The sequence below is a fragment of the Phyllobates terribilis genome, unplaced genomic scaffold (genome assembly GCF_046119375.1).
Source record: "Phyllobates terribilis strain yellow unplaced genomic scaffold, ASM4611937v1 Scaffold_7__3_contigs__length_470593459, whole genome shotgun sequence".
NCBI classification, from domain to species: domain Eukaryota; kingdom Metazoa; phylum Chordata; class Amphibia; order Anura; family Dendrobatidae; genus Phyllobates; species Phyllobates terribilis.
The window spans coordinates 243,604,471-243,616,577 of NW_027362767.1; the positions used below are offsets into that span (position 1 = coordinate 243,604,471).

Here is a 12,107-nt window from a genome sequence, read left to right on the forward strand (position 1 = left end):
ACCGATATTCACAGAACGATCTCAGTCCATTAATGAGTGTGGATCGACAATGTACAGGTTGAACGGCTCTCGTTTACTGGCTCGATCACACAACCCAACGCAAAATCAGCTTTAAAACAGTTTACGCAGTCCAATCTGCTGTCAAATGAGCGGTTACTGATTCATATAATATAATTAATAATTATTAATTTTACCAACTTTTCGCCCTCCCCTCCCCCCTATGTCAGCTCTGACATAGATTTACGTCTGGTCCTCCCTTTCCTTGTGGTCCAATATTTTATATCTTGTTACATATGTTTTTTTATTTCTGTATTTGTCCATGAATTGTGTTTGCTTTCATGGATGTGTGGGCAGTGGGCACCCGTTTCCTACAGTGCCACCATGTAACAATATGTCCATTAATAAAAGTTTTTTATAGTAAGATCTTTTGTCCTTACCTCCTTTATGACCACTTTGTTTGGTGTCTCTCTTGTTTTGTCTACATATGGAGTACAGTATTGATCTCGGGGGGCCGCCGCTATGTGGGGGGAGACGTTTACTCATGTCTAAAACATGTTTACTTACATCTTGTCCATAGAAATACACCCTCAGCCCCTGTGACCCCTTTTTCCTCTCTCCCCGTTGAAAACCCACAAGCCGACGGTCATCCCATGTGTGTGGCCAGCTTAGGGGGGGGGGTATGCTTTTCTTTTCAGAAACAGCGCCACATTCGTCCACAGGTTGTGTCCGGTATTGCAGCTGGGCTCAATTCCCTTAAATGGAGAAAAACTGCACTACCAAACAATGCCTACAGACAGATGTGGCGCTGTTTCCAGAAAGAGTTTGTTGGTCCGAATCGTAAAACAGACATTATATAAAAAAAAAGTAGAGCACCTCACGTGTTAAGCTTGTTATACAATGCCGCTGACGTCAACGACCCCCGTCAGTCGGCACAATGCTGGCGCTATTTTTGGCCCTTGTGGTCACTGTGGATGGGGTGGTGCAGCTGCGACAAGGATCAGTGACCGCTGTGAAAGAGGGTATTTGCAGGTGGTCCCGTATTGTGAATGGACCCCCCGTAGTTCAGCTGAGCGGTGCCGTTAATGCCACTTTCCACGTACACAATGAGCTCCGTGTCTTCCATCCTCCCTGGATTATATAACTCAATAGAGAGTAATTAGAAGCAGCGGCTGATGAGCGCCTTGTGACACCCACCAATCCGTCACCACCTTGTCCATGTGTTTGTCATTCGCACAATTCCACGTCGTGTCAGAACAATCGTCACCCAAAATGGTCCTGCTTTGATCGCAAGCTATCTCCACAGACTCCCTTCCGGAAACATGCACGCTTGGATTCGCTGAGCATGCACGTTCGATGGGAAGGAGAAAAAAAATGGTAATCGGCTGACCTACCATGGAGGACAGTTCAGTGTGAAAACCACTTGTATTCACATAGGAACCCTGCTAGACCTTGTTTGAAGAACACAACAGGCTGGTATCCAGGTCAAAAATGGAAGAAGGGTCCATGAGGACTGAGCTTCAGCACCAATGGGAAAACGTTAAAAGATAACTTTTACTGTGCAATTAAAAACGTGGTGAAAAAAAAGCAAAAAAGATTAAAGATCCATGAGCTTACGCTAAGCCAAAGGTCCCTTTGGCCCATATGAAAAGGCCATTACTAAGAAAGATCTGTGATAATTGGGGGCCCCATTGGAGCTTTTGCATCGGGGACCATAAGCTTCAAGTTACGCCACTGCTTATAGACATACATGAGGCTGTCAAGTTGGGGCAATGAGACCCGTGGCGGGCCCGTACTTGGGCTGCGAATGTCGGATGTGTGATGCCAGTGCGTATCTCCCAGTGGAAACTGGAATCGTTAGCAACATTGCTGTTGGCAATTTTTGGAACCATTTAGCCCCAATCACATTTGTCCTTTCTCCCCAAGACATCCCTAAATTTACCGGGAGTGTTTCCGACTGCCCTGGCAAATCCAGAACTATCGGCACGTGTGAATCGAGCATGTTGAAACTCATTCAGGTTGCCCCATAACCATCAGGATGCCTCTCAATATGCCATGTGTAGTCAGACGGTGCCATGTGACACCCATACAATCAATATGCATGTGTAGGCAGACGGTGCCATGCGACACCCATACAATCAATATGCCATGTGTAGGCATACGGTGCCATGTGACACCCATACAATCAATATGCCATGTGTAGGCATACGGTGCCATGTGACCCCCATACAATCAATATGCCATGTGTAGGCATACGGTGCCATGTGACCCCCATACAATCAATATGCCATGTGTAGTCAGACGGTGCCATGTGACACCCATACAATCAATATGCCATGTGTAGGCAGACGGTGCCATGCGACACCCATACAATCAATATGCCATGTGTAGGCATACGGTGCCATGTGACACCCATACAATCAATATGCCATGTGTAGGCATACGGTGCCATGCGATTCAAGTGTTACAAAAAAAAGAGGCATCAAAAAAAGTCTAGTGGCCAGATGGAGGGTGAAAGGACATTACTTTGTCCCTCTGGCTGGTGAAGGGCACCTATGGAAACGTTGTCATACACCATATTAGTTGGGCAGGACAGCCCCAGCGGCGCAGAGCGGCAGTATTTGTGGTAGACTGCTGGTACCACAGGCGTCATGTAACGCCTCATGTACCAAGCACAGGCCATTGTCGGGGACTATGGGATGGATCACGTGAGAAATGGCACATCTGGTGTATACAATAAAAGAAAAACCCGAGAAGGAAGCAAAGGACATAAAGTAAAATGCTACGCAGGTGAAAGGAAGTAAAAATAACACGTTTCCACTTTGGGCTGCGAAACCATAACATATTTTTTTTTGTTAAATGTCATCCTTTGTTTCCCTGCGGTATACCAACACCCATGCCCATCCCGCCGTTTAAGGAAACCTGCTGCGTCTGTTCCCTGACACGCCACGTCCTTTATCGCCTGCACTTTGCCCTTATGTCTGCTTCCTCTACAACTGCAGAAATCCAACATGTCATGTATACTCTCTATAGGCCGAGCAGATGAAAAGGAGCTGACAGCATTGTATCAGTGAGCTCAGGCTTCTATGGGACTGGCACAGATAAAACATCTCCAACTCCATGGAGTTTTATAAACACCAACTGTCATCTCCTTTCTCAATAATGAGAACGTCTTCACTGAATACAGAGTTTACAGATTTTATCCCTGAATTCACAGTGAAACGTCAGTCTCTGATAAGATATATTACAAAGTTGCTCATATTGATACGAACAGGGGGCGGATGTGCAATACCCAGTCACGGCCACTATACAGGGATGGCTCTGTGCTGGAAGATCTGCAACTGAGAGCTTCCAGCCGGATCATCTGATCGACAGGGGTGTCGGGTGTTGTACCTGCACAGATCAGATATTGATGACCTATCCCGTCATAGGGAATTCCTCACCTCCCAGGATGGGATTCAGTCCCATATAGATAAATCTGTAATAAGCTTTTATATATGTGGTTTATACTGGATCCATAATATGACTATGTGCATGAACCTCAAGGCCTGTACCGTGGCACATGCAGTCCCCTGGGTGCCATATTACCGAGCCATGTGCTGCCTACTTGTACCTCACTACAGCACCTAAAAGCTAGAGGCACCGTATGAGCCCATTAACTTCTATGGGTGTGGTATTACAGGTGCGTGTTGCCATGTGCATGAATTGTGTGATCCGGTAGACACATAAATTTGCAATGACCTGATCCATATTACTGAAGATGCAACGCCTCCTGAGAGTCAGTAATGGGGCCCTGCAGACATAACTAATAGACCGACCCCCGGGACTGATCAGGGAGGACCAGCGAACAAGGAGGCGAGGATGAGTGGCGGTTTAACATTTTTGGTAGCGCACCACTAATGGCTGATGGTCGGCTCTGAAGTCAGCAGCTGCGCGCTGAATTAATTATTAGCTCTTATCTTAATTATTAATCAAGTGATGAGTAATTTTAGGAGATCAGGCAGCGAAGCGCGTCGTCTACGGCTTATTTAAACCTGCTTCACCTCAGCGCCATGTGCTGATCGGTAATTGATGTCTAGGTAGGAATTGTGGGTAATACGGGGAGAATTAGTCGGATTACTTGTCTGTAATTGAAACAAAAGAGCTGAGGGCGGAAACAGACAATAATAATGAGAGGTGATAATGTCAGGTCTGAGGCTTCTGTGCAGCATGACAGCTGTCAGGGTCAAAATGGCCCACCGGGCCAACGTAGCGTCACCCTAGACTATGACGTAACAATGGGTCTGGTATTGGAGCTGATCACTAAAGATGATCATACACCTTCAGTAGCTGTCGACTGAACACCCATTGGGCCATCAGCTATTCTTTCCCACCCCTTATACACATGTACATTCACTTCAGAAGAATGCACGTTTTTTTTGCACCTAAAGCAGATGCTTATTCCCCCTGAGAACAAAAGGATTGGTCATATTTACATTCAACATGCTCCATCCTTATTTCCAAACACAGCATCTCTCATGGAGGAGTTAGGAAAGCCCCCAGAAATAAGTAGCCATCTGCTCTCTTTGAAAATGGCGGGTTTGACCGACTTTTCTCTAATATGTATGGACACCTGTGAGGTTAGGATCACAACCTGAATGTCCAACGATACCAGATGAGGCTCCTATAGAAGTAATAACAGACTTGTTGTACATCCCTCTGAACCACGTTGCGCAGAATACCACAGTCTCAAAACAACAACTATTTAGTCTACAACTGACAGCTTCCCCATGACCTTCCAAAGGCTCCATCTACAACCAACAGCTTCCCCCCATGATCACTGGCAGCTCCCCCCATAATCTTCCAAAGGTTCAATCTATACCTGACAGCTTCCCCCTCCCCCCGTGATCTTCCAGAGGTTTCGTCTTTACCCGACAACTCCCCCTATGATCTTCCGAAGGTTCCATCTTCAACCGATCATTTCCCCATAATCTTCTGAATGTTCTAACTACACATGACAGATTCCCCCAAGATCTTCATGGAAGGTTCAGTCTACAACCAATAACTCCACCTATGATCTTCAAAGGTTACGTCTACAACCGACAGTTCCCCCATGATCTTCCGAAGGTACCATCTACAACCTACAACTCCTGCTATGATCTTCTGAAGGTTCCGTTTAACACCAACAGTTCCCCCATAATCTTCCAAAGGTTATGACTACCACCAACAGCTCACCTCAAGATCTTCAGGGAAGGTTCAGTCTACAACCGACACCTCTCCTCAAGATCTTCAGGGAAGGTTCCGTCTACAACTGACAGCTCGCCTTATGATCTTCCGAAGGTTCTGACTACAACTGACAGCTCCCCACCAAGATCTTAAGGGAAGGCTCAGTCTACAACCTACAGCTCCCCATAATCTTCTGAAGGTTAAGTCTACAATTGACAGCTTCCCCCATGATATTCCAAAGGTCCCAACTACAACCGCCGGTTATGCCAATCAAATGAATGGTGGTGTTGAAAAACTCATGGAAATGTAGATCAGAGCCAAGGAGGTCAGCTGTTTAGTGAAAACCCGGTTGCAGTGGCAAATGACATCAATGGGGGTCCTGGCAATGATATCTTTTATCATGTCAACTGGAAACCCTTTTTAAATTATGGACACAAAATGTAACCACATACTTTACTAAAACTTTATCAAAACTAATCCCAGTAAAACTTAATATTTACACAATCCCATATGAGAAATTCCCACTGATTCTGAAGCATGCCAAAATGCACAATTCCTTTAAGAGGTTTCATCTACTAGTGGAATTTGGTGAAATCCAGTTCTGAACATGTACTTAGGATTTTCCTTGACTTGTAAGCTTCCCAACAAACTTTTAGACTCTGTTTCAAACACATGTAAAAATGATGCAGGAAATCCGGCAAGGATACAGGACATGTGGTGCATGCTGTTTTTTTTTGTTTTTGCTAGGGCCATGACTGGTAAAGATCTATGAACCCAACTTGCCCAGAATTATCTTACCTCGCAGGTTGCTCTTGTCCATATACATGACCACTTTTATGCCACATAAGTCAACGGCGACTACTATGAAGGTCTAAATCTCCTTGGTCCAAGGCAGCTCTAGATGTTTTCGACCATTCCGGTAGCAGGTCAATGCTTGAGGACACACATAGATTTGGCCATTGAACCTCCAAACCTTTACATTCTGCTTCCTCGTTGAGGTGGCTCCTTTCTTAAGGGTCAAATACATCCAATATTGACCGCAAATCTCAAAACTGGCAAGATGAAAAGCAAACCATGTTCTTCTTGGAAAGAAGTTTAGAACATCTTCAGCTTTCCCAAACCATCACCCCAGGTCCTCGGAAATTCATGACAAATCCATGTTTCCATCACAGATCTCTGAGATCTCCAAGCATGATGTCCTCCCTTTAGATTTCCAAGTCTTCTGGCGTAAATCCTTTTAGTTCTCTATAATTTAGCCTTGGTTAGTAATGAGCTTGAAAAATCCTCAGAAAGGATCCCGGCAGGATTCACGTATGTGATCCTGGACATTTTTCCAAGCATCGGAGAAATCCAAAAAGTCATTTACCATACTACAGGTCCCTTGACGGCTTTGCAAGCGTTTCCACTAGCCGGTTGGACTTTTGGAATCTGACAGGGACAGGATACGGGGACATTGGCTTGTATCCCAAAAATCTTCCCAGGAATCCTTGGTAGTGCTGGGAATCCAGGAACTCAGTCAGAGAGCTTCCTTCTCCTCCTCTCCTGGTGGAGCTCAGCCCCTCTCAAAGATTTTTCACTCATTTTTTTTTAAAACCCACTGTAATTTTAGCTGTCTTTAACACTCCCCGGCACCACCCCTCCCCATTCAAAAAGCATTTCCATGGCTACTAATTGAGGCCTATAAGGACGGGTTTAACAAATGAGGGAGCTGCAAGTCTGAAAGGCGGAATCACATCTTTATGGGGAGGGGGGAGAGAGGAGAAGACAGAGGCAAAGAGGAGGGATGGAGGAGGAGAGAGGGGAGTGGAGTGGAAAACACACATGAAAATAGAAAAGAAGGGAGTGGGGAAAAACTGAAAAGCACTGACGAGTTTAACTCTTTAAGTGTACGTTCACACACAGCAGATACGGTGCAGGTTACCACCAGCAAAGGTGATGAGATTTTACCAAATCGCACACTCTGGTGTAAAAAGTCAACGAAAAAAACAGACGCAATTTTTTACACGAGGTGCATTGGTAAATCGCTACAATTGGTCCGTGTGTGGCCCGTTGTGCACGTGAACCCCGCCAACAAAAACATATTCTAAGGGCTTGTTCACACGTTGAGTTTTTGATGGCTTTTTCCCCATCTGGAAAAAAAAAAATGCAGCGTTTTACTAACAGTAAAATCTCATTCACATGATGCTTTTTTTTTTCCTTACTAACAGTAAAATCTCATTCACATGATGCTTTTTTTTTCCCTTGGATTTTTTTAACCCTTTTTTTCAGCCTGTCATTGTTTTTAGAGTTTTTAAACTTTTCCCCATTGAGATCTAAAATGGTATATCACACAAAAAGTGCACCTAAAAATGCGGAAAAAAAACACAAAAAAAACACCAAAGACGCAGGTAATTTTGCTGTTACTGTAAAATACTGCACAAAAAAAAAAATATGGGGGCATCAAAAACTATATGTGTGAACAGGCCCTAAGACTGGTTTCATAGTCCAAAAGTGGAGAACCCCTTTAAGTCTGTATTCACATGTCTGTAACTTCCTGACCCCAACACAACAGCCACAGCCGGTCAGGAAATCACGCACATGTGAATACAGCCTTAAAGGGGTTCTCCAATTTTGACGTATTTCCCATTGCGTTGAACAGCAGAAATAACGCCTCACCATCGCCTTTACCTGCCTGTAAGTGGCAGTCTTCACTGTATTCCTGGCATTATATTCACGATTCAAGAAGCTACTATGATGCAGAGTTTACCTAGCAGCACGGCGGCCTCCGTGACTCCGCTGTTGATGGAAGACTCATGATATTCCTTATCCCGTTCTGCATTATTAATCAGATTTTTGTAAAACATACAAGCAGAGATCTAGTAATAATAATCCTTATTTATATAGCGCCAACATATACCGTAGCACTTTACAAATTACTAAAACCCCTTAAAGTGACAGGTGAACTCTACAAGGAATCCGCGCACAGAATCTCCATTGTTCCTACTAATTACTAGATGCTGCGGGGCTGACAACCGCGTGTCTGAGCATATAGTCGCCTGGTACGTGGCTTTGTCTTATCTGTCAGTGACATCTGCATTTTACCTTTGAACCGTCAGCTATCCGCCCTGCAGCTTTCCAAGATCACAACGATCCCCATAAAAAGAGAAAAAAATCCCGTCTACTACTAACGCCAACATGCCTGACAACCAATATGGCTGCCATTTCAGCTCCGCAGAAGTTGTCACCAACTTCTCCCACACTCTCACATTGCAAAACTCAAATTTTGGCAATAACGCACCTATACAAGCCAGGTTTTCTCCAATTGGGACTGTAAGCTATTGTCTTCTGTTATCAGCCACAGGCGACTTTTGCAGCTGAGCGTAAAAGAAAAAAAAAAAAAAAGAACAGCAGTGTGACCAGATTGGAAACATCAGACTGTTTAGTATGATCAGATAATGGCCCACAGTGAGACAGCAGCCATCTGCTCTCTGGCAGCTGTGCAGGAGACAATGACTAATGTCAGCGCTGACAAGGGCTATAAGAGGCAACATTCGGCTTTGCACAGACCCTGAATGGCATATAAATTTGCATTATTTTTTTTTTGCAATTATGCGTCCTAATACTGCTCTGTAAGCATAGGTGTCAGTCTTTACTGCAGCTGTGGTTCTATTCCTGAACTGAGGCAGAGTATGGAAGGACAGATCCATCAACGAAATAAAAAGTGAGTAAAATAAAATGTATTTTAAATAAAGGAGTCTCTGATTATATTCTATGTGACCCCTGGGAGCCTTAATAATGAGGTCAATATCCAGATCATCAAGCAGTTAATGCATTCAGACGGCCATATGCCACCGTGTTGGCGGAAATCTGAGCAGTCTGATCGCATGTAGATCCAGATTTAAGGGGGTTAGATTATACATGTTACCTGTGGACAGGGTTGGACTGGCCCACCAGAGAACCAGAGGTGGGCCCTGGCTTCTCCTTCATAGTGCAAACGTTGCAGCTGCTATGGGGCTCTTGAGCGGGGGAGAAAGGTGGGCCCTCAGAATCAAATCCTCTGGTGGGCCCAATGTTCTTCAGTCTAACACTGCCTGTGGACCATTTACAGCACCATAAAGTGTGATTAAGGCCATGTGCACATGGAGTTTTTCATGGAGTTTTTGGAGTGGAAATGTTAAGCTTGTGATGAGGAGCTTTGAGATTTGGAGAGTTTCTGCTCAGTTTCTGCTCCAAAACTTCCTAAAAAAAAACTGTACACAGAATAAGGGTATGTGCACACAACATCTTTTTCAGGTGGTTCCCTCCAAGAATCCACCAGAAAAAGCGCCCCGTAAAATGAACATATTGCAGAGCAAGTCTTTTTTCACTTCTTCGGAAACCCTGAAGCGGTCAAAAGAAGTGTAAAAGAAGTGATAAATTCATTGTTCTGGCTGCTTCACAATACAGGGAGAAAGACATCACCGGCGGCTAAACCGCCTCGGAAAAACGATCCTCTGTATTTTCCTGAAGCAATTTCACCTGGGAAAGCTCAGCGGCTGTGCCGGCGACTAAAGGATGCCGTGTGCACATAGCCTTAGGGTATGTGCAGCCTGAGTTTTTTTCCCGAGTTTTTGGAACAAAAACGGATCAGAAACTACCAGTTTTTGAGAAGTTTTGCATTTTTTGAGGAGGATTTGGAGCGTTTTTCTAAAAAAACATACCCTAAGGCAGATCTGCTCCAAAATCCTCCTCCTAAAAAAAACACTTAAAAAAACTCTTGCAAAACCCTTACTATTCATTTCTATGGATAATCCACTTTGCTTTTCATTTGACGATTTTTTTAAGCATTTTTATTTCCTTAAGAGGTTTTTTTAAATACACCGGGTGGATAAACAAAAAAAAATTGCATGTAACTTGCTTGAAGCGGATGGAAAGGCACTGTTCAGCTCCGCAACTGCTGACATCCGGCCGCTGCAGGTACCAAGAACAGCTTATCGTGTGGGTGCCGGATGTAGGACCCCCACATATCTGATATCCGCAGAAGTAATCCTTTAAACCACCATGCTTGCTTGTTGGCGGCTGATTAATAGCCTGTTTACACAGGTCGACCCCAACTTTAGATGTGTCACTGAACGATCTGTAACACGGGTACGTAGGCTGCCATTGTTCTCGGCAGCACAGGTGTGAAGTGCTGCTGAGAACGATGATTTTATGCGCAAACCAAAAAGATAATTTCATCCAACGAACAAGTGTCGGGTGATCGGCAGCCTGTACGATTATCATTCGCCCGCTTACGATAATCGTGTCGTGTAATTGCGCCTTAACCCTTCATATCCCCGATGCATGAATGAGCAGTTTCCGCCATCCGTCATCATTGAGCCTAATCCAGTAAGTGCAGCGATCAGTGGCGCTCATTTCCACGTCTCCCGGCTCGTTCTCTTTTATCGAGCGGACTTGTTAATGCATCCGACTAAATGCACTAACACCCGGCATTATCCTCCAGACGGGTATCCTGTTTCATCGTCTCCACCGCCAGCTCCCCGCGCGGATCTGCGGTTAGAACAATACAACGATCAGATGTTTAATGCGCCATTACGTTTAATTGAATCAGCCCACGAAAGTAAACGCCGCCGTCCCGGGACTCACAACTCCAGTGTTAATTTGCTTAGGGGACTATACAAAAGTTCAAATCCCAGTCCAACAGATTGTGCGGATAAAAGTCTGGGAAAAGGTGTTGCCACTGCCCCCCTATAAGACTTCCTTCCCTAATAACAAAGCCTTGTTCCTTTCTCCCGCTCCTCAGGCCGGTCATTGTTCCTTATCAGCCTGATCATCAAGGCCTGGATGGTGGCCCACACTTGGTATTGATTGGGGCGACAAAGGAGCATTTTTCTTATTTTTGTAGTTGAAGGAAACATAACTTTTATTGGAGTCTTGATGTTCCGAAACAACAGCCAAGACAAGAGGGCCACCACCGCGCCTACCTGCACAATACAGAAGAGCGGCCTTATGAAGAATGTCGTAGAACATTGTGATCCAGATGCCAGCTTGTCGTGAAAATTAAGGAGCATGAATACTGAGACCAAGACCCCCAGGCTAACTCATAATTGGTAACAATTCCCAGCAGAGGGTTCAGGAGAGGATGGCAGGAGAACTTCTGACCAAAGGCTTTCAGGTCTGTCAATCATTTTGTAGAAAGGTTTTCGATCTTACATCCATTATTTTAGGATAAGTTGGGGTCTAAACCTTTAGGCCACCTCTGTTTCTGAGAATTAAAGGGGTTGTCAACCCCTTCCAGTAAATGGCCTCCAAGCTCTGCTCCTGGTCCCCTTAACGAGCCCTCGTTCTCCCCTCTGGCAACCTCTTCAGGGGAAACGTAGTCTTACATGGGACTGGACGTCTTTTTAATAAGTTAACCACTCGAGACTTCCAAAATAGGAGCCGGTCGTATAGGGAAGTCTAAGTTTATGACCCCCTCTATAATATTCATAGGACTTTACGAAAGACAATCCCTTTAAGGGACCACTGCACTGATGTTTCCTGTGAGACAGAAAACTGTGATGCATCCAGAAAGCTAAACCATTGACGTGGTCATTTCATTCTCAAAATTGATGGAGGTCCGAAAGGTCGAACCCCACTGATCAGGAAGTGAATCATATCCGAGCGATGTATCATCATGAGAAATCACATAAACAAAGTTTTCAGTTTTTGCAGATTTTTCTTATCACTTTTATGCTCTTGTATCATTTACCTGCTGCGTCACGGTGGGTGTGGAAACCCGGGATCCATTGCCAAAGAACTCAAGTTCTGGATTAGCACATTTTTCAACATTGCTGTACAAACTTTTAAGGCCCGCCATACTTTTCCTACCTGTCTCGTCATGTGCTCCTAAAGTCCAGTCACCAAATGTAAAGTTTATAAGTTTTGTCTTCCTGCACCTCAATTAT

The 12,107-nt window shown here is 44.7% G+C and overlaps 1 protein-coding gene across 2 annotated transcripts in view; it reads right to left on the reverse strand.

The window, feature by feature from the left end:
- The window catches only part of FGD1 (FYVE, RhoGEF and PH domain containing 1), a 109,484-nt gene that overhangs the window by 57,569 nt on the left and 39,808 nt on the right, over positions 1-12,107 (reverse strand). The window contains exon 1 of one of the 2 annotated variants that reach the window (XM_073640044.1): positions 6,001-6,925. The exons of the other annotated variant lie outside the window; for it this stretch is intronic. Within the exon in view, the coding sequence (XP_073496145.1) occupies positions 6,001-6,028 (28 nt within the window). The 5' untranslated portion in view covers positions 6,029-6,925. Of the gene's footprint in view, positions 1-6,000; positions 6,926-12,107 lie in introns of those variants that run through there. 2 annotated transcript variants of the gene reach the window in all.